At 44.5% G+C, this 23,636-nt stretch overlaps 1 protein-coding gene across 1 annotated transcript in view; it reads left to right on the top strand.

The window, feature by feature from the left end:
• Nucleotides 1-23,636, top strand: part of atp2b2 (ATPase plasma membrane Ca2+ transporting 2) — a gene marked incomplete at both ends in the record, with an annotated part of 58,002 nt that overhangs the window by 24,355 nt on the left and 10,011 nt on the right. The window contains 11 exon segments of the mRNA XM_084463907.1: nt 272-523; nt 1,355-1,480; nt 3,225-3,385; nt 5,871-5,880; nt 5,883-5,954; nt 7,043-7,084; nt 8,219-8,383; nt 9,222-9,436; nt 10,685-10,927; nt 18,352-18,593; nt 19,008-19,242. Coding sequence (XP_084320033.1) covers nt 272-523; nt 1,355-1,480; nt 3,225-3,385; nt 5,871-5,880; nt 5,883-5,954; nt 7,043-7,084; nt 8,219-8,383; nt 9,222-9,436; nt 10,685-10,927; nt 18,352-18,593; nt 19,008-19,242 — 1,763 coding nt within the window.

Raw genomic sequence — 23,636 nt, 5'->3', positions numbered from 1 at the left:
GTCAAACAAAAAAAATACAAAAAAACAGGTCCTGACACCAGAAACCAGCGGTATGAAGTGACAAAGGATTAAACCAGGTCTACCAGGAGCTGCACGCTGTTTGTTCCTCTGTGCCAGCGGACCTCATGTCCTTCACCCTCCCCCCCCTGTCCACCAGTTATTTTATTTGCTCATTTTGGTTTTCTGGGTTGAGAGAGTTATTTAGAAAAAAATCCTGTAAAAATCTTTTCTGAGGTTGTTTTTTGTTGTTGTTGTTTGTTGTTTTTTGCAGCGTGCGGGGCAGCGGCCGGCGGGGAAGAAGGCGAGGGGGAGGCGGGCTGGATCGAGGGCGCGGCCATCTTGTTGTCGGTGGTGTGCGTGGTGCTGGTGACGGCGTTCAACGACTGGTCCAAGGAGAAGCAGTTCCGCGGGCTCCAGAGCCGCATCCAGCAGGAGCAGAAGTTCCAGGTGGTCCGCGACGGTCAGGTGGTCCAGCTGCCCGTGGCTGACCTGGTGGTGGGCGACATCGCCCAGATCAAATACGGTGAGGAGGATGGGGGGGTGGGGGGTGGGGCTGTGTGTGTGTGTGTGTGTGTGTGTGTGTGTGTGTGTGTGTGTGTGTGTGTGTGTGTGTGTTTGTGTTTGAAACTTGACTTTGTGTGATCCCGGTCGCTCCATCGCATTTCTGGTACTTAGCCACTTTATAATTCACAATTTACAATTTACACTTTATGATTTATAATTGAAATAGTTTGTACCGTCTGTTTTGTTTGCCCTGTTTGTTGGTGTTTGTTCTGTTTTTCTTGTCTCGTCCTTACTTTAGCATTTAGTTTAGCATTTACCTTAGCGTCTATTTTTGTTTGCATTAGTACTTTGTATTTTTATTGTATTGTATTTTTATCCTGTGTTTTTCCACTGCTGCTGGGCTGTTTGCAACAAACAAATGTCTCCAACGGGGGATTAATCTATCTATCTATCTATCTATCTATCTATCTATCTATCTATCTATCTATCTATCTATCTCTCTCTCTATCTCTCTATCTATCTATCTATCTATCTATCTATCTATCTATCTCTCTCTCTATCTATCTCTCTCTCTATCTCTCTATCTATCTATCTATCTATCTATATCTATCTATCTATCTATATCTATCTCTCTATCTATCTCTCTATCTATCTCTCTATCTATCTATCTATCTATCTATCTATCTATCTATCTATCTATCTATCTATCTATCTATCTATCTATCTATCTCTATCTATCTCTCTCTCTCTCTCTCTATCTATCTATCTATCTATCTATCTATCTATCTATCTATCTATCTATCTCTCTATCTCTCTATCTATCTATCTATCTATCTATCTCTCTATCCAGGTGACCTGCTGCCTGCTGATGGAATATTGATTCAGGGTAACGATTTGAAAATCGACGAGTCATCCCTGACTGGAGAGTCGGACCATGTGAAGAAAGACACGGAGCACGACCCCATGCTGCTCTCTGGTACGGGCCGCCGCCATTTTCCTTGGGTTACATCAGCCGCGCCCAGCTGTTAACAAGTGGCCTTAGGGCAAATTATGTTCAACAGAGTAGGTTTTGGCACAAGCTTTGTGGCTTGAATGTGACTTGCTTGCTTCCTCTTGTCTAGCCACTGATTGTTACATTACTAAGAGATATAATAAGTAAAGGGATAATGTACAGCGAGCGGGTCATTATCTTGAAATCAACTCTGACAGGGTGACGCAGGTCTTGAATCACCCTGAACATAAGCCAGCTTATTACATGGCTACTTACTATATAATCAATAACAAAAACAACAAAAAAAAGGATTTAATTGATTTATAAATTGCTTCCGCGAAGTCAAATAGTGTTTGACATGGTAAGAACTCCTCTCCATAGCAACGGCCTGTTATACATAGCGGCGGTCTGCTACACAAAAATAATGGAGGGCTGTTGGATAAAAATATGTCTTAGAGGAGATTCACAAGATGGTATGGAGTTGGCCAGCCTGATTTCCTCCGGGAGGTTGTTGAAGAGAACCAGGGCCTTGATCGCAGAAGCCCCGTCTGCATTGGCCCCGAGCCTGGGCTCTCTAACCGCCAAAAGGCCCCTCCCAGCGGAGTCTGGGCTCCATGGGGGCCCATGCAGGGCGAATAGGTCTGACATGTGAAGATATATTTATGTATAAATACAAGCATGTGATAGAAAGTGTGTTTTATTTATTTATTTAGTTTTAGTAGACAGACATTTGCAAATGGTAGTAGCCCACGGACACATTTTATTGGGTAAGTGCAGGAAAGATGCAAACCGCAAACAGAAAACACTGTGCCAATAAAAGTATAAACATGATTTGAAGGCTGGCATGGATTGGATGTCCTTCCACATTTATTGGATTTTCATTCGATCATCGCTGCAACAGTCAGAAGTGCCCTTCCTGAGACATATTATGCAGAATGATCAACAACATCATCCACAAAGAAAGACTAGGACAAAGTAAAAAAAAAAATCAAACCATTTATTCACTGATTTAAGATTTTACTTTTCTGTCTCCACAAAGCTGTTCTGCTTTACAGCATGTGACTGAACTGCATCGTTTGTATATTTAGCTATTTTGGTATGCGAGTTTGACGCAGCAACACTCAACACAATACATTCTTATGTATATATATACATATATACGTATGTATATGTGACAAATAGAATCTCTTGAATCATGCTCCTAATTAAGAAAATGACTATAAATATCTAATTCAGAAGTCAATATACAGTACTTTAACACTTATGTTATTTTTTGAATGTACAAATTATGGATTTCTGTGTCCATGTACAAATACAAAAAGGTCTACGAAGAACGCGCTGTAGACAGTGGTCTAAAATGTATCTGACCCGTTGCGTGGGAAAGGAGCCTATGCGTGGATCTTCTTCCCCTGCTGCATGCGTGCGTGTGGGTGTCAGGGTCAGCGCTCTGTGGGCCTTCTTTCTCTGCTCGCTTTGTACACCCTGCATTAACACAGCATGTCACTGACCCCTGGCCACTCAGAGTGCTTTACCGTGAGCGCCCCACATACACATTAGCGTCCGGTTGCCAAGGGGACCCGCTCTACCTCCTGAGCCACCGCCACCCCCCCCCCCCTCCGATGTATGTTTTTCGAGGTCTGTATTCGGAGGCCGAGTGTGGACAGGGTGTTTGGGTGTTAGCGACTGATTGAGACATCGAGTCGTCCCCCCCTGTGTCGGCCCCCTCCAGGCACCCACGTGATGGAGGGCTCGGGTCGCATGGTGGTGACGGCTGTGGGCGTCAACTCTCAGACTGGGATCATCTTCACCCTGCTGGGGGCGGGCACGGAGGAGGAGGAGCTGAAGGAGAAGAAAGGTGAGGCAAGGCGCGGCAAGGCCGGGCAGATGTGCGTGCCGAAACGTTGATTTGTGTTGCTGTGCTCTGCTATTTACCCAGCGGTACCCAACAGCCTGTGTTTGACACCAATCTGCCATAACTGGTTCTAGGGTGTCTTTTAGCCCGCTGTCAACAGCAAAGGAAAAGGCTTTTACAACAACTAGTGTGCGTCTTTGAGGGCTCAGCGCCAACCCATTAAATATTATGCCAAGCGGTCGTTTCCCTTTCTACATGCTCGTAGCATTTTCATCTACTTGTTTTCAAATACAGCTTAAAGGTATAATGTTTGACATTTCCACGTTAAAATATCCAAGAACGATGGCACCTATGTTATGTATGTAGTTCAGTTGTGATATAAAATTATCCACAATTGTTTCCAACACTGTTCAAACCCAGAGAAATCCATACTTTCTTTCATGTTCACAGTCATTTGGTCTATCTCAATGGTGTCATATGCCCTTTTCCCTCTAACTTCCGGAGGAGCACTTGAAAACAGTCATTTATTAATATGAAATGTCTATAGTGAGCTAGCTTACCACAATGTGCAACTCTGTGGCTCTGTGGCATCTGCCCGAGAAAACGGCTCCATCTTTAGTGAATGCTAAGAACACCATGGAAAATAGTTATTTCCACTACTACGGCTTTGAGGCTGTGAGTTGTGTTTGTGTGTGTGTGCGTGTGTGTGTGTGTGTGTGTGTGTGTGTGTGCATGTGCGTGTGCGTGTGTCTGGGTGCTGTGAGCTCAAGTACATTATTGTCCTTACTCTCTTATCGTTCCAAAATCGCCTCACAGACGAGGATGGACTCCGCAACGCAGGTAGCGTATCCAATTTTCTCCCACCCCCCACCACCTCAACCCAACCCAACCCAACCCAACCTAACCCAACCTAACCCAACCCAACCCAACCCAACCCAACCCAACCCAACCCACCACAACCCAACCCAACCCAACCACTACCCTGGAAGTGTCCACGTCATAGTCCCCTGTTACAGAGGAATCACTATGACTCCACTATTCCCATCTCCCTTCCCTTCCCTTACCAAGACGCTAACCCTTCCACCCCAGACCCTCACTGTGGCCCTCCTCCCTACCACCATGCCTAAAGGGTTGACCGCATCGCCTCATGGTTAAACAAACCCTTCCACTATTCAGGCTACATCCCGTTCGGTTCGAGCTTCGGCGTTTACTGCGTCTCTACTGCTTACAACGACTCAATTGGCCGATCGACAAGACATCTTAGATCTTGGATGGTTGTGCGACTTTAGTTTTTCTCTTTTTGGTTAATTTCATGCCGTGTGGTATTTTGTCAGGTCTGGCTAATGCCAGCTGATGTAATACCGTGTTTCAGTGCTAGCAAGCTTCCCCTTGAGCACATTGGCAGGATTCGTATCATCGCAAACACCTGGACGTCCACATTTGATATAGTAGCTACAACTTGCCAATTAATCACAGTTGGTAGATAGCAGTTTAATTACTGGCTGAATTGGTTTACAGGCCGGTCTTGGCTTCTCCAATATGGCGTTGGCGTGAGATCCAAAGGCCAATGCGGCGTCTATGCTTTAAACTCTCCTGAGCATTTTCTCCACCTTTAGTCGAGGATATAGCTACTTTTGTTTATATTGTACAGTATACTGTTGCAGATTAATGTGGGACTTTGTGTATGCTTATTCAAGGTCAAAGGAGCCGAATAATGAGCATTGGTGCACTGTTGTACGGGCTCTACCTATTTTAATGATTTAACATACATTTTTGAGTCTACCTTTAGATGGATGATAATGTAACAGTCATTATTTACTGATTATAATTGATGTGAATATTATATTTATATGAACCACTTTATTCTAAACGTTTCGTTTGGGCTTAGGGTTTGGTCATGTTACCTTTTATAGCTCGTTATTTTTTCTGGCTCAGCCTTTATGTACAGATTTGTCTGCCTTTATCATACCCTGCGTTGATTTCCTCCATATATACCATTTGTTTGTTCGTCCAATGTTTTTCTTGTTTGCCTCACATAAACTCCACATATAATCATTTATAATGCATAGTAAATGAGAAACAGTACGCAGTGTTCTAGAAAATAATTTGATCTTAATCTCCTGTCCTTGTTATAACCATGTTGCTTTTGTTCATTGTTGTGTGTGTGTGTGTGTGTGTGTGTGTGTGTGTGTGTGTGTGTGCCTGCGTGCGTGTATTTGTGTGTGTATGTGTGCGGTGTGTATTTGTTTGTGTGTGTCTATGTGTGTCTATGTGTGTGTGTGTAATATTGTGTGTGTGTGTGTGTGGGTATGACTGTGTCTATGTGTTTGTGTGCGTGTGTGTGTGTGTGTGTATGACTCTGTGTTGATGTTTGTGTGCGTGCATGCGTGTGTGTGTGTGATTGTGCGTGTGCTTGTGTATGCCTGTGTGTGTGTGTGTGTGTGTGTGTGTGTGTGTGTGTGTGTGTATGACTGCGTGTGTGTTTGTGTTCATTTCTGTGTGGCCTTCATTGTCGCTGGCTAGACCATACCGCCTCACACCCCATCGCCACCATCACTACGGACGGAGCCTCGGCCGGTAATATTGGCAATGCCAGCCTAATCAATGGTAGGTCGACTCCCACATCCGTCTGTTCTCTCTGTCTCCTTCGATTCTCCATTCCTCCTTCTGAGTCCGTGTTGTCGGCGCTCCCGTCCCCTCATCCCCTAATTGTGTTGGACTCACTGTGCCCAAAGTCAATGCATTTACAACTCTACTTTGTTTTAACACTGCAGCTTCCTAATGTTGGTACCAATCAAAGTGGATGGAGTACAAATAAGACTTTAAGTTTACAGGCTGAGAGGAGTTGTATGGGCCGCAAAGATTGTGGAATGTAGATTTATTTCAGAATGGAAACATAATAATAGGTAAGATAAGTCTTGCCACTTCCAAAAGAGAGCGTCCATTTTTTTTTCTAATGTGCTATTTATTGTTTATTAGTGAGAACAATTTGAGATCATTCAGATCTTTCACTCAATTCCTTTTTAAAGGTTAATTTATAATTTCCACCTTTTCTCCCTCTTAAAGTTGACATTCGTGTCCACTATAGGTCCTGTCAAAGCATTCACACTCAAGGCACAGAGAGTGGTGTGTTAGTAACCTTGTAGTGCCATTGTTCACTACCTCTCTCTCCTCTCCTTTCCTCTATCCTTCTCTCCACTGGCTGTCCTGATCACACATGTTGTGTGACTTGTGTGTTTCCTTTCCTCTGGCATGTGTGTGTAGCATGTCTCCACGTTTTGTTTGTGTAATGTGTTCCAATACGTGTTTTTTATGTATCTGTCTTTGTATCGTACTGTATCGTCTGTCTTAATGGCCTGATGTGAAAAACAGTCTGACCATGATCATTATATATGTCATTCAAAATTGACTTTGATTTACTAATAAAACACACATCATATATCTTGCAAAAGCTAAATATATACTTAACACATTTGTCTTTCAACTTTTTGAACATTAATCCTTTGTCATTCCTTGCCAACTCACCACCTATGATTACAATACATCACATGTGATTGTCTTAGGGAAAAGTATGTTAAAGGTATTTTCCATGTTATTGTGTTTTCGACCTTCACTTTGTGTGTTTGCGTCTCTTGTGTCTGTCGACCGTTTGTGGATATTCCCGTGGTTACTGTGTTTGTATGTCTCCATCATAGGTAAAATGCAAGATGGCAATATGGAGATCAACCAAACTAAAGGTAACCAATTGTTACTCTTCTCCTCTGACTCCCCTCGCCCTTCTCCAGACCCCTGCTCTTACCCACAACAGTCAGGCTTCTATTCTTTGGCCTTCACCTTCTTACACACATACCAGTCTCCACAATAAGGTGTGGAAACCCTCAGTTCAATGCAGTTGACATTGAAAGCGCTTTTTGACCAAATCGGCACAGTTGGCCATCATTTCTGACGGCACAACGCTGGCCAAACCAGAACATGTCTAGTGGCCAGTGGGGCGTTCTCTCTGTGAGTTATGGATGTGTCAGGTCAGAGACTCCCACCGTTCACCCTGATCCGTTGTCTGTCTTGGAAATGTTGTCAAAGTCGTTTGTGTTGTTGTTTTTGTTGTTGTTGCTGTCATTGTGATGATGTCTCTTGTTCTCTGGCAGCTCCTCGTTTTAAATGCCACCCCTTACTTGCAGCAGATCTCTTCCAACAACCATGTCCCATTTTCCTCTTGTCTCTCTCCTATAAGTGTCTTTCGGGAACAGCTTCTGGGCTGGGGTGGGGGAGGGTAAGACCCTTGGCAATTTTCCCGAACCTCAAATATATTCATACCCGAAAGTTGGTGATTGATCAAAGACTTATGATTGCGTGGTGATTGGTGAAGGGAAGAGTGCGTCTGAATACACTTCAGTGTATTCATAAGTGTGTGTGTGTGCATGCATGTGTGCAAAGCGTGTGTGTGTGTGTGTGCTTGCTTGCGTGTGTGTAAGGCGAGTGTAAAACACATGAGGGTGTTTAAAAAGTCCTATCTCCCCATATGTGGACTATGAGGGGTGACTACTAGTGATCAGTATGCAGCGAAAAATACAGATGCATCCATCCTTAAAGGTTGCATCTCCTAGAACCTGTATTAAGCCTTTAATCCCTCTCCAAAATGATGCATGTTGCCGAGCCAGATATCCAACAAAGAAGAAGGAGAACAATCTTCATATTAATCCATGTTGCTATCGCTGTCGGCCAGACTTGGATGTGCTTTTCTCTTCAGTCCGACCATCAGTTCTGGAGCTGTGGCCTCACACTCCTGACACCCCCCCCCGCCTCCCCATGTTTCTATTCCTCTTCGTTGTACCCTAACACCAACACCGTCCTGTGTATCGCGGTGTCTCCAGTGAAGAAGCAGGACGGAGCGGCGGCCATGGAGATGCAGCCCCTGAAGAGCGCAGAGGGCGGGGAGACGGACGAGAAGGAGAAGAGGAAGGTGAACGTCTCAAAGAAGGACAAGTCGGTGCTGCAGGGGAAGCTGACCAAGCTGGCCGTCCAGATCGGCAAAGCAGGTGAGAGAAAGAGAAAAGAAAAAGACTGATTACTTTCATTGGCCAGTTGCTGACTGATGACCGGGTTTACATTGCTACACACAGCGTGTTTGCAAAGATCTTAATCTTTTAATACTGTGTCATGAAATGCTGAGGTGGGTAAATGAGGAGGTGCATTGGTACACTAAACTGGCTTTACTTTAACTTCAGGCACAGCACATACTGAAGAGCAGATATTCATAGAACCCTAACAATGCTCAGTCCCTTTCTATCAACATGTAACAGTACAAAGGTGATCTCCACAAATTGACCACCTGTAGTATTTGGTTACCTGATTTGTAAGCTGCTGCATAATTCAGAGTACGGTGAGAGTGTGCCTAAAGCCCTCTTAGTAGATGGTCTCGATCAGTCTTCCAGGTGTTACTGATACAGTTGTTACAGGCTTAAGCATTGAACTCAGGCGATTGCCAAGAGGCTGATGTTAAGCACACTTAGATTTCATAGATTACATAGATAGATAGATACACATAGACATTCTACATCAATATTCGCAAATCCTTCTTCATTAAATAATTAATAATTGTGTGATTGAACCCAGTTAGTATATAGGATGTACTCTTTGCAATGGCTTTACCTCATTACTTACATTTATTTTACTGTAAATGATTTCATGGCGTCGACCCAACAAATAAACTGGCGTAGCATCCTCCAGTGTACAATATGAATATCAAACCTCAAACCGTATATATTTGCTGTGCAGACAAATACACGCTTAGCTTTCAGTGCTAACAGAATTCGTCACCAAATCCATCGTGCTGTTTCAAAAGCTAACCCCTCTCCCTGTTCTTGTGTCTTTCAGGGCTGCTCATGTCATCCATCACTGTCATCATGCTGGTCCTGACTTTTGTCATCGACACCTTCGTGGTGCAGGGGCTGCCGTGGCTCACCGAGTGCACGCCCATCTACATCCAGTACTTTGTCAAGTTCTTCATCGTGGGTGTCACCGTGCTGGTGGTGGCAGTGCCTGAGGGCCTGCCCCTGGCTGTCACCATCTCCCTGGCCTACTCTGTCAAGGTACCAGAGGACACGCACGCACATGCACGCACGCCCCCCCCACACACACACACACACACATGTGGACACTGCTGTGCTTCTGTGAGGGAAAATCCGCAGTATTACATTATCTACGAGTGCATGTCCAACACCAGCCGTCACCTTAATTGGCTCTTATGTATTCTTTCCCCGCTTTATGGAGCCCAAAGTTATAAAGTGTCCCAAACTTTACCATACTATGGTGCTAAATGCTAACCTTGAACAGAGTTTTAAACAACATTGGAATGTTACTCATAGGCCTAAGAATGAATGAATAAAGGCATGAGTAGAAGGGTTTAAAGTTGACCTGCGCTATAACGCGTGTCGATAAAACGCGACCTCCGATATAACACTGCGCTTGCTTGGAACACAATTTTGTGGCGTGGTATGATTTGTAACATTTCCTTCCGACAAAATAAAAGTACCACATTCACGCATTGCAATTTTATTATAGGAAGAACGAAAACTAAATGAAATAAGCTTGGACATAAAGAAAATGTTTCAAACCTGAAACTGGATTGAAATGGTTTGAGACCAAAGACGTTTATCCAGTTCAAGTTCTTCATCTATATAAAGACACAATGGTCAAGTCAGTTTTACTTTTGATACTTTTTATATTTATGTCCACGCTTATTTCGTTTAGTTGTGTCGTATTTCCTATAATACAATTTAGATGTGGCAATGGTAAGGGTTGTGAATTTGGTTGTTCCCGCATACATTGTAAGTAAAGCAAAATAACTATGCACTTTTTTTTTAGGCATAGCAATGTAAAACAAATTTGATTCTCGCTGTGATTGATTTGATTCTCCATGCGGCGACGGTGTTATAGTGAAGGTTAAGTGTTCTTCATTAATTATTAAACATGGTCATTATTGTGAACAATGAACCATGCAGATGTTTTGGGCTGGGAAATGGAGACACAGGCTATTAGACCAACATTTTCACCAGCCCGGCTGAAATGTTACTAGCCCTGTAGCCTTGCTTATATAGAGAGTATCCGGAAGCCCTTTACTATTAGACGGTGTATCAGTGCTGAATTGTCATAATGTACACAATAGACTCCTTTACATTTCCGTGAGAAAACAGTTAATCAATAAATAAATTATAAATTCGACTCGCCCCGAAATGTAACATACTCGCATGAGGCGAGCTGGCGAGCATAACCTACAGCCCAGTCTCAATGTCACAATACACACGACATAATCCCCCCCTCCCCCTCTCTCTGGACAGAAAATGATGAAGGACAACAACCTGGTGCGGCACCTGGACGCCTGCGAGACCATGGGCAACGCCACGGCCATCTGCTCCGACAAGACGGGCACGCTCACCACCAACCGCATGACGGCCGTGCAGTGCTACATCGCCGACGTGCACCACAAGGTCATCCCCGACCCGGGGGCTCTGCCGCCCAAGTCCCTGGACGTGCTGATGCACGCCATCTCCATCAACAGCGCCTACACCTCCAAGATCCTGGTAAGAAACTCCCGCCCGACCCGACCTCCCCATCATCTCCTACATCTGCATCTTTCTTTTCGGCATGGCAACCCAGTAAACAGATCATTAAGGGGCGGCAGCACGGCGGCCGCTCTGGACGGAGGGGTAATGTAGGCAGTCGGGTTGGGGGGAGGGCAACACACGCATACATAAACAACCCTAAAACGCGGCGCATTTGCACATGAAAGCCACTCGAAGCCCCGATACTGTATGCTCCACCAGCAGTGGCAGATCTGCAGCCCACTGAACCGTCACGTCGTCAACACGTTTATTTTTATTCTCTTTCTAAAAAAAAGAAATCCGGAAAAAGTGACACCGGCATGCCATGAGAAAACATATTCCCAACGTTTGAGTTTGACTTTGAAACTTTCTGCCAGCGCTTATTCCATCGTGATTAGATGTTCCCTCAGAGTGGAGCCCTTTGAGTCAATGCTTATATAATATTCTAGTGCAGCTCTTTGGCTTCTCTGTGGAGAATGCCTGGCAGCGTGTGATACCGAGCGAGTTGACTGGTCTGCCTACGTCTGGGCCCTGGCGGCTCCCTTTAGTCGCGGTATCCACTCAGTCCACTTAACGTCACATTAAGGACTCTTGTCTTCTGCCGGCCTGATGATGATAGTCACAGCCTACTAGACTGGGGTTCAATCTGTTCTTTTCTGAATGCTGTGAGTAATCCTTTGTATGCATGACGGTTTGGCAGGTAGGAAGGGAGGTAGGCAGAGGTAGGTACACACACACACACACACACACACACGCACACACACTCACACACACACACACACACACACACACACACACACACACACACACACACACAAACAAGGTGTGTGAATAGAAGCAATACCCCCCCCTGGACTGATCAGGTATAATCATCTACACACTTCCAGCGGCGTGCATGCACCATCTGGCTGTGTGAATGTCTGTCACTTCTGCTGTGAGCCAACGCCGGGTCTCTTCATGGATGGTTGACCACCTGACACACTCCTGTATGGAGCGGGCGGGACATCTGCCGGAGAACAGGATCACACCGTTGACCCCTAAGCCTCAAGGCAGGTTCAAACTCAGAGTCAACAACAACAACAACAACAATAAGAACTGTTTGTCCCGAGAGACCACAACCAACGGGCTCCGCCTCTCATTTGGTACATCTCACACAATTAGACGCAAGCGCAGCATCCAAACACACGGCAGGGTTTGCGTAACACGCAGATGAAGGAGCGGTTCTTTAAATACTTTTTATAAAGCGGCATAATCTGCTTAGGTATACCTTAAGGGATGTATGAAACTTTAAGACTTTTAATTAACCCCAGGTGCCAAATATGGTGGGATTTGCTGTTTATTCTTGCCTTGGCAGAAACTGTACCCGCGGTACAGTGTGTACACCCTTCAGGTGGAATACTCTGGAAGCTATAAGTCAGCTGACTGCAGCATCTGAGGGCTCATATGTTTTCCATAGCACACAGTTCATATACAGAGCTTAAGCTACATAAGCAGTTTTTCTTCCCTTCATCATGCGTTGACGTGCTACCATCAGCCCGAAGATGAGATGGATTTAGACATCTCCATCTTGTTATTCCCAGGCACACAAACACACACACACACACACACACACACACACACACACACACACACACACAAAAAGTGCATGCTTCATCACATGGGAAGAGAGCTCCAGATGGAGCATAAATAACGTAACAAGGTAGTAACAAAGTAACAATGCCCAAATGTGTTGTGTTGTGAATATTGCCTTCGTTATGCGATCGGATGCAAGCACTTTGGCCACCTTGTCACAGCAAGGAGTGAAAAACACACTGTTTGTTTCCCAGCTTTACTTCCCAGCAGTAAATCATGTGAACACAGAACAGTGCTGACCGCTGCTCCACCACATAGTTGCTGAACCGGGTAAAGCAGAATGCACCTTAGGGCTTGCCGGTGGATTAAAAGGTATTTTAATCCCTTCCTAATCCCTTCATTTATAAAATAGGCTACCTTAATGCTCCAAAGAAAATCAGGCCGATGGGAAGGTTTGAATATGCCTTTTAACTTGGACCCCCAAGTAAAGTAAAGTCTGCCGTCTGACTTCAAGCCTCAAGCCAAACGTTGATAATCTATAAATTCCCCTCCTTTCTTAATACCGTAGTCAGTTATCTTCGGATTTCAGATACACACGTTCAGCCCATGAACTATTCTCACATGTCTACTGTGGCTCTGTGCGTCGAATCCTCTGGACTGGGGGGGGCGGTGTCTTTCCTGCCAGGGACATACATGTGTACTGTCTGGGAGACGTCTCTTACCGTCTCTTACCGTCTCTTACCCTCTTCAGTATTTCTTTCAGTATCTTTTATTGATTGCCCCTTTAATGTGATTTATTCCTTTGTAAAGCACTATAAATGGCCTTGTGATGAATGGTGAGCTATAAATAAACTTGCGCTGAGGCACGCAAATTTATATTGACATTGTTCAATTGGCAGATAAACACGTTGGACTTCATACAACAAGTTGGACTTCATAAAGCCCTGACATTTTGCTCGCCCTTCTCTTCTCTTACATGGCGTCCTGCATGAGCTGATAGCGTGTGAATGCAAAAATGAAAATGAATGTCTGGGGGAGCAGCCCCAGTCCCACCCACCTTAACAATGCCTGCTAAGCCTGTGGCTGTGGGGTGCCACGGGCGGTGGGAGAGCCGTAGCAGCCAGTTAGGCTTTGATGCCCACCGCTTAGTTTCCCTGCAGCCCGTTTCTCCGCATCGCATTGCGCATCAGTGCAGTGCAGCTACAGACTGCATCATAGTACAGGATACGCATGCACACATACACACATACACAAATTTGTCAGTGTTTCACCAAAAAGGACAATCGCTTTTAAGACGCAAAACAAAACAGTGTGACATGAAGAAAGGATTGATTTAATCCATGCTCACGCACTCACTGGTTTCTATTTATTACGCTGTTGAGATAGACTAGAGTCTGTGAGTCAGGCTTTTACATAATTGCTTTGGCTCTTTGTGCTTTCTGTCATCTGGTTCTTATGTGCTTGTTTGCACTTACTCCCGCAACAAACGCATAGCATCTTGGACATCTCCAGAAGAAAAAAGAGTTCCACCATTCACTGTCCCTGTTAAAGGAGGAAAATAAAGGGAGGAACAGATCGCCAAAGCGAGAGAGAGAGACATCTACGGCAAAGATATGATTATGTTACATAATCATAATACATGATATAACAAAACATAACACAAACGTGACGTAACACCACAGAACACAACACACTCTGACATTGCATCCCCATATGCATCCATTGTTCTCCAGTTCAAACGTGGACCCCGTTGCCCTCTGCCTCTACCTGCACCTGCTGACAGACTTCATAGAGACGCTGAGATGGCAGAGAGACAGAGTGAGGCAGCATCATAATGTGTTTGGTGCTGCGTTCCTACACTCCACTTAATGGAGCTGATCATAAACGTTCTATTGGCCAGGTCTTGAACGTGTGTGCTTGCGTGCCCGCGTGTACGTGTGTGATCGTTTGTGTGTGTACACATGTGCATATATGTGTGTGTGTGTGTGTGTGTGGGTGTGTGTGGGTGGGTGTGTGTACACATATGTGTGTGCATGTGTGTGTGTGTGTAAATGTAGGCCTTGGATTATAAAGGAAAAAATGTGATGCCATGAGAGCAGCTTCCCTTTTGACAGTGGCACAAACAGCTTATGGAGGCTAAATAACTTAAATTGCGTCCTTGGCTCCATTGATGTGTGCATTGCTTTGATCGACTAGTTGAGGCAACTATGAGAAGGCCATAGGGAAGTCTGTGAAATATAAGACAAACAGGATCAGGGATTAACAGACAAAGGGGAGGAAAAGATGAGAGGGAGAGAGAGAGAGAGAGAGAGAGAGAGAGAGAGAGAGAGAAAATACATGAGAGAATAAATGAAGGGGAAGGGGAATGTAGGAGGGATTCAATGAAGAAAAGGGCCCTAAAAAAATAGCGCGAACACAAGCTGGAAGAGGGAACACAGAAAACAAGAAAGCTGAAGAAGTGAAAGGAAGTGTGCCTGCGTGACAAAGCCTCCTCGCCATATTATTGTCCTGCAGCAAGCCTCCAGGCACTAGCCATGTGGAGCACACCCCTCACCCTGCATGCAGAGATGGATAGAGAAGGATGGAGGAGGAGGAGGTGGGGGGAGGAGGGGGAGGAGGGGGAGGGACACTGGGCAGGGGATCAGGAGGAAATGAGAAATAAGAAATGGGAAGAAAAGAGTCAGAGAGCAAGGAAATGGAAGTGACAAAAAAAGGGATGAACTGCAGATATTAGAATATGGTAAATGAGGTCCAGGGACTTTGGTCAGGAAAAGAGCACACAGGGAAAAGGCCAATTTAAGGAGAAAGAGAAGCAGCCTATAGAGTATAGACCCTGGAGAGAGTGAGTTGGACGTGGAGGGTAGGGGGGTATAACGAAGTGAATAGAGATTCCAGGAAGGGATGGATTAAGGAGAGACGCGGGGGCAGGAGGAAGTGAGCTTGCCAGCCCTGCCTTTGGCATATGTCCTCCCCGGTAGGAGCACCCAAGCACCAGGGAGAGGACACCTGGTCACCAGCGGCCACATCCACTCTCTGTATGGCCGGCCCGTGCCAAGCCAACTGGGCCTCGCTTCACAGTCTGGGCCTCATGCTAGCTCGTAGGAAACCACTTCAAAGCTGACCTCATGATGCATTCTGGCAGGTTAAAAAGCCTTGGTTTGTGTTCAGTCTTCATTTAATCTTTGTATACTCTCGTCTGTGGTTTGGGAGTCTTAATTCCCTTCATGACACATTTCTTTCATGCCTTGGTAATTGTTATGTCTTTTATTGGCGTATTTCTGATTATGAATTAAATGTGATTGCACAGCTAGGATGTCTTCATTTAGTCTAGCATTTTAGTTGTTAACTGTCTATTTCTTTATTCTATTCTACCTTGTGGAATGATTGCCGGGTTCTGTGTTATAAATCCTGTTTTTGAAACCATTATACTGCCAATCAGTCTACTACTCTGCTTCCTAGTTACTAATCCTAGTGATTAATAAGGAGGATATGAAAATGCAGAATATAAATAATTAGGTTTTATGAATATTGTCTTCATTAATATTGTGATTGCATTTTCTTAGTTGGGGGGGGGGTTGACTTTGGGGAAAATTCCTTCTAGTTCTCCATAACTTGAAGTGGTGTGCCTCTCAAATCTTTGTGTTTCTATCATTTTGATCAGTTTATCTATTGCTTAAAGACTTTTTAGTGCCAAATAACATACAATGCTGACTATACTGTTAGCTTCATTGCCTCATTAATTAACAGCAGATTTTTATTTGAATTACTGTAATTATCATTTTGTAAAGAATGGGGGATAAATTGGATTCACTAAAACAAAATTGTTTAAATATTTATGCTTTGGTAAATCTGTATCTGTGACGCACAGCTAAAGGCCAATTATGTCCAATTTCTTGGATACATGGACCAGAGTTTAAATTATAAATTGTGTTTTATCTTGCTTGGATTTTACGTGCAACCTAGCTAGACAAATGTTATTTGTGGTGGGAAATGTATAAATTCATAAATATAACTGAATGGTTGCATATTTGAGGGTGTATCGTAAACATTATTATTATATTGTTAATTTTCTTGTCAAGGCCTATGTTTGTGTTTGTGTGTGTGTGTGTGTGTGTGTGTGTGTGTGTGTGTGTGTGTGTGTGTGTCTGAGTGTGTGTGTGTGTGTGTGTGTGTGTGTGTGTGTGTGTGTGTGTGTGTGTGCGACAGTGCCAGTTTGCGTGCTGTGCTGTCTGTGTGTGCTGCCACATTGATGCATATCATATATAACAAGGCTTGTTCACTGAAGAACATGTAAAATGTAAAAGCAAAAAAAAGCATGCTGTAAAGCAGTGGAATAATGGTTGAATGACATAGCATAGCTTGTTTTAAATACACATGAAGGATGTTTATGTATATTCAAGACACATTTACTCGATTCTGTCATTTTTTATTTCCATCCGTCATCCATTTGGGGATATTCTTCTTGATTTTCAATGTGGATAAATATCACCTTAATGGCTTAAAGTCAGTAATTACACAATTCTTCCCATTACATCCTTTAAGTTATGTAATTCTCATTATTCATAACAATAACATTCTAAAGTTATTCCTCATAATTCTCTTTACACAATCTACTATTATGTGGTTGTAATGAAACAGAGGCTTGAGGATAGGAGATTGTTAGATTAGAAGGAACCAAGAAGGGTTTTGTTGATGGTTGCTAATAGCCTCTTATTTTACTGAAATGTCAAACGTTCGTATGAGAGTCAGCGAATAGGTGTGTGGAATATAAATGGAGAATAGCTTATTGATCGGAGAGGGGGATGAAGGCAAGGGATGATAAATTATTAATAAAACACAAAATGATGACTATGACAACATATGTACTAATAAAGCAAAGAGAGAAGGGAGACAGAGAGGGAAGGGAAGAGACGGAGAGAGATACAGAGAGAGAGAAGGAGGGAGAGAGACAGATAGAGAGAGAGAGACTGAGAGAGAGAGAGAGAGAGAGAGGAAGACCAAACAACAAAGAAAATCCTCTCTCCCTCTCTTTGCCACCCCAGCGTATGTATCACCATGGCAACGCTGGGTGATTTACCACTATCTGGTCACATGCAGACTGGTGCACATTCACACATGCGTATGTGGCACATGCACATACAGACATCGCACCATACCCACACAGCAAACGCAATAACACACATGTCTGCACGAAAATCTACGATTATGTGACATACGAGTATGTGAGCTTTTCTCCCAAACACATATGAAGAAAATCTGCACTTCACGCATGTGTGTCTTTCTCTCTCCACACAGTATTGTGAAAATATGAAGCAAAAACAACTTCTCTGGCACAAAGTTTAATGCATAACACGAGGCACAGAAACAAAAATACCACAATATTTCCGAAGCCATAGAATGCATTAATCAAATAGGCTACATTTTAAGAATATACATTGTGAAGCAACACATATTTCATACAAATGAAACATCAGAAGGGGGCTGCATGTTTTTCCTCGAATGAAATGTCAAAATACACTAAAGTGGACTTGTTTGACAATAACAAAAGAACATTGAAATGTCTTCGATCCATTTCATCCTCTGTCTTCCCACACACAGTCACCCCTTCACCTGCTAGCTGCTTAATTATCTCTGACTGCTATTTCTGTCCTACTGCAGAACACCAAACACTGGTACACCTGGAAATAAGAGACAAAAAACGAAACAAGCCGTACTCAACAAAAAACAAAAATCTGTTTCCTCTCCCTCTCTTTGCCCCCCCTCCGTCCTCTCCATCACTGTCCCTCATCTCTCTCATCTCTCTCTCCCTCCCCCACCCCCTCCTCCCACAGCCTCCAGACATAGAGGGGGGTCTTCCAAAGCAGGTGGGCAACAAGACGGAGTGCGGCCTGCTGGGATTGGTCCTGGACCTGAAGCGGGACTACCAGCCAATCAGGAAGCAGATGCCCGAGGAGCTGCTGTACAAGGTGTACACCTTTAACTCGGCCAGGAAGTCCATGAGCACCGTGGTGAAGCAGCCCGACGGCAGCTACCGCATGTACAGCAAGGGGGCGTCGGAGATCATGCTCAAGAAGTGAGTGGTCGCTTCTTGGTCCTCCGATACGTTAGGTCATATGTATCATTGTTATTGTTATGTTTATTATTAGAAACCTTAACAACCCTAACCGTAACCTAGTTATACTACAATACCACACCTAAAGTCCCCCCAGTGTATCTCAGAAGATTCCATATCTAAAAATAAAAAGTGTATCTTCAATACTTAAAAAAAAAATATTTGTACATTTTTGTAAATATTTGCAATAATATTGAATATGGAAATACATCAAAGATCCGTACATCTTGAGTAGATCAACAGAATACATGAGACGTCGACAATGCTAATAGATCAGATACGCAAACCCATCTCACCGGGTGGGTTTGACGCGTCGCGTGACAAGTGGCGTTCCGATCCGAGCGCGCTCTCTCTCTCTCCGCTCTCCGCCACCAGGTGCAACCGCATCCTGAACGAGGTGGGCGAGCCCCGCGTCTTCCGGCCGCGGGACCGCGACGAGATGGTGAAGAAGGTGATCGAGCCCATGGCATGCGAGGGCCTGAGGACCATCTGCGTGGCGTACCGGGACTTCCCCGCCGCGCCGGAGCCCCTGTGGGACGACGAGGACCTCATCCTCAACGACCTCATCGCCGTCAGTGTCGTGGCGATAGAGGATCCCGTCCGGCCAGAGGTAGGAACACGTTAGGCTGGCGAGGCCGCCCGTAAGAGGTAGGAACATGTTAGCCTGGTGAGACCGCCCATAAGAGGTAGGAACACGTTAGGCTGGCGAGGCCGCCCGTAAGAGGTAGGAACATGTTAGCCTGGTGAGACCGCCCATAAGAGGTAGGAACATGTTAGCCTGGTGAGACCGCCCATAAGAGGTAGGAACATGTTAGCCTGGCGAGACCGCCCATAAGAGGTAGGAACATGTTAGCCTGGCGAGATCTCCCATAAGAGGTAGGAACATGTTAGCCTCATAAGAGGTAGGAACACGTTAGCCTGGTGAGACCGCCCATAAGAGGTAGGAACATGTTAGCCTGGCGAGATCTCCCATAAGAGGTAGGAACATGTTAGCCTGGCGAGATCTCCCATAAGAGGTAGGAACATGTTAGCCTCATAAGAGCTAGGAACATGTTAGCCTGGCGAGACCGCCCATAAGAGGTAGGAACATGTTAGCCTGGTGAGACCGCCCATAAGAGGTAGGATCATGTTAGCCTGGCGAGACCGCTCATAAGAGGTAGGAACATGTTAGCCTGGTGAGACCGCCCATAAGAGGTAGGAACATGTTAGCCTGGTGAGACCGCCCATAAGAGGTAGGAACATGTTAGCCTGGTGAGACCGCCCATAAGAGGTAGGAACATGTTAGCCTGGCGAGACCGCCCATAAGAGGTAGGAACATGTTAGCCTGGCGAGATCTCCCATAAGAGGTAGGAACATGTTAGCCTGGTGAGACCGCCCATAAGAGGTAGGAACATGTTAGCCTGGTGAGACCGCCCATAAGAGGTAGGAACATGTTAGCCTGGTGAGACCGCTCATAAGAGGTAGGAACATGTTAGCCTCATAAGAGGCACATGTTAGCCTGGTGAGACCGCCCATAAGAGGCAGGAACATGTTAGCCTCATAAGAGGTAGGAACACGTTAGCCTGGTGAGAAAATCATCAACACATTAGTACAAATAGCCGTAATAGCTGAAAAATATCTTGTGTTTCCAAAATTAAAATGATAAGCATAATTTGATAATGAATTTGGTTGATTGCATATTGAAATAATTTGAAAATAAATTGATTTTTATTTATGTCTTTTTTTGTAAAATTATGTTAGTAATCCATTAGTATGTTATAATGGAGATGGTGGGCAGTACAATTGGCAGTATAATTCCTCTAATTATCAAGAATTTTAAAACAATGATTTTATTTCCAATGCCTATTATCCTACTTTTTATTTTCCTCTATAATTGGTTGATGGCTCACAATAACAATCAATGACATCTTCAACCACATGATACATTTCCTTCAGGCACAAAAACTCGAGTCATTGTGCACAACGAACACAAACAAATAAAAATACAGTAACCAGCCATGACAAGTCCTTTATGGCAAAATACATCTAAAGCACAGCATCAATACACCAGTGGAGCACTCTGTGTGTTTTTGACAGCATAGGAGGACGGGTTTATTCCCACAAATACAACTCCAAATGACACCAAAGATGAACAGAGTGTAGGTATCCTGTACGTAACATCAACCAGATAATACACCTTGACTCTGCCGGACTGATAGGCGGGGGTCTGAGACAGGGTCCGGAGGGGGCTCGGTGGAGTGAGGGCGGGGGGACCGGGGGGAAAGGGGGGAATAAGGGGGGAGATGCGTCGTGAGAGAAGTAGACTTTTCATGACAGCTCCGCTCACACTTCACATGGAGCCGGCCCTCTAACTAACTACTGCATTATTCAACTTCCTCCCCGCTTCCGTCTCCAGTCTCCCCCGAGTCTCCCCGTTCCTGTCGTTGCCCTGTCATACCGGTTCCCCTCTTTTCTTCACAGTCTCCCCAGTTTCCTCTCTTTCACCCTCCTCCTCGTTTTCTTTCTGGCGACTTCAGCCTCTTTCTTTCCGATTTCTCTCGATTGCGAGACTTGCATACAAACTTGCGTGTGTAATAGAAAGGACAAAGAGGTCAAAGAAAGACGAGAACAACTAAATGATACTGGCTGAAATACAGTGAAGTTTCCTGAGCATGCTTGACATAAACCATCCCCTGGTTTCATGTTGATAAGCAATAGAATAATCTAATATTTTGTGTCTGCAACCTAATATGGTACTGAATATTTTTGTTACAAATAAATTGTTGCACATTAATTAAATATTGATAGAGAGAACTGCTGATTAAAGGGAAAAAGGGCATCAGCTCTGTTTCTGCCCCCATGTGTGTTAAGTTGCGGCGTTGATGTCATGGGTTCTCTGTTGTTGCATATAGGACTAATGACGTAATTTCTCTGTGATGTTTACGTGGACGACTGAGTTGATGTTGCAGACCGCAGTGTTTTCATAACTCGCATATGAAGCACTCTCTAATAGCAGATAATAACCGAGTGTGACGTTCTTCTCTAGAAATGTCAAAATATTTGAAGTCCCAATGATCTAAAAGTGAAGCCTGATTAATTTTGCCTTTTGCGTGTGCTACCGTAGTCACTTAACATCTGACTTTCTCAGTACTAACAATGGCAAATGAGATAGAGTGGGCCAACTTTTCCACCGTCAGAAAGGTCACTCTGGCTGGTAAACATGTTTGTTTGGTCTGTTTATTAGCCGCAAATTTCATCCTCCAGAACTAGATGTCCCTTCAGCAACCAAAGAAACTCCAGAGGAGAGTAAGAAGAGGGGAACGAGGTCCAAAGCATAAAGGAAGAGAAACAAAGATTAGAGATTCGATTTTTTTACAATCTTAATGCACAAGAATCGGAAGTCTCCTTGCGGCGAGATTGGACAGAAACAAAGGATCACACGGGGAAACGCTTAGCGTATCAATAAAACAGTCTGAGAAGTACAAAGTAGCGCTGGAGGTACAGTAAAAAGAGAATGTGAAACCAGATCTACAGAGGAGGAACCCGAGACCCGAGGTTTTGGTTTCCGGTTAACCTGCTCTTCCCCTACCTTTCACCTGTAGAAGGCCTTCCTGTATTTTTAATGAGGCTCCTCCTGCTGTCTCTGCTTGCAAACAAACAGAAACACACACACACACACACACACACACACACACACACACATGCAGGTCAACAGGTAATCTTAACAAAAAGATAGACAGGTCACCTCTACACAATGATAGACAGGTTATCTCCACACACAGATAGACCGGTAGTCTCAATAAACAGATAGACAGGCGGTCTCCACACACAGATAGGCAGGTAGACTCCACACACAGATAGACCGGTAGTCTCAATAAACAGATAGACAGGCAGACTTCACACACAGATAGACAGGTAGAGTCCACACACAGATAGACAGGTAGAGTCCACACACAGATAGACAGGTAACCTCCACACACAGATAGACAGGTAGCCTCCACATACAGATAGACAGGTAGCCTCCACACACAGATAGACAGGTAGCCTCCACACACAGATAGACAGGTAGCCTCCACACACAGATGGCCGGTACACAGACCTGGCATACAGGGAAACCTAAACTGGGGGGTCAGGGAGAGTGCAGAGTGGATGGATATGCTAATTATCTGGCTCTGTCCACAGGGCTCCTTCTATTCACCCTCTGAATAATGACCGCTGCAAGTTCACAGAGGAGCACTTCCTCTCATAGGCTACACAGGCAGGTTGTCTGGAGTCCCTCTCTCCCCCCCCCCCCCTCTCTCTCTCTTGTGTGTGGTGACTTGGCCATCACTTCTGCCCCTGCAGCCTGCCACCCGTTGTCACGAGCGCCCAGTGTAGTGAAATGTAGGAGGTTGCGAGGAAGTCATGGCTGCTGCTAGGTGTCTCTCCTTTCCTGTTCTGCATCCGCCAAAACCACCGCCTCTGATAGAACAAGATGTATAACATGTCTGGGGAATGGACAAGAGGCATTGGGAGAAAGTAATGTTGGCCAGGGCAATTAAAACGAAAAGAATTGTGGTAAATAAGATGCAGTGTATTAAACTGTAAACTGCCGCAGAGAGAAACATTATAATGTGTGATTTAATGATACACCCATTTCACTAGGTGCTAAAAGGAAATAGGCCCATCTATGTGGTCGCGCAACATTTACCTTCATCTAAATCTCGAACTAGCGAAGCTTTTAATATTGGAAATGCCCTTACTCTATTGCATTACTGTTGAAACATTTAGGGGATAATTGATAACAATTTGTGGTTATAAGCAGCTGAATAAATCCCCCCCAGATTCAGGTACTTTTCATATGATGTTGAACATCTTAATCTTTACCGAGAACACTATCATTTTCAAACAGGGAAAGATTTGCAACTCAAAAAAAAGAAAGCCTAAGGCGACAGTTAAAAGAAGATAGATATCAAAGTGTTGCATGGTGAATAACAACAACAGTGAGTACAGCAAACACACACACACATTACTAATAACTCTCCC

This window comes from Micromesistius poutassou (genome assembly GCF_964030765.1).
Source record: "Micromesistius poutassou genome assembly, chromosome: 2".
Taxonomy (NCBI): domain Eukaryota; kingdom Metazoa; phylum Chordata; class Actinopteri; order Gadiformes; family Gadidae; genus Micromesistius; species Micromesistius poutassou.
Note: the sequence above shows the minus strand (reverse complement) of the source record. Positions and strands in the feature narration are given on the sequence as shown.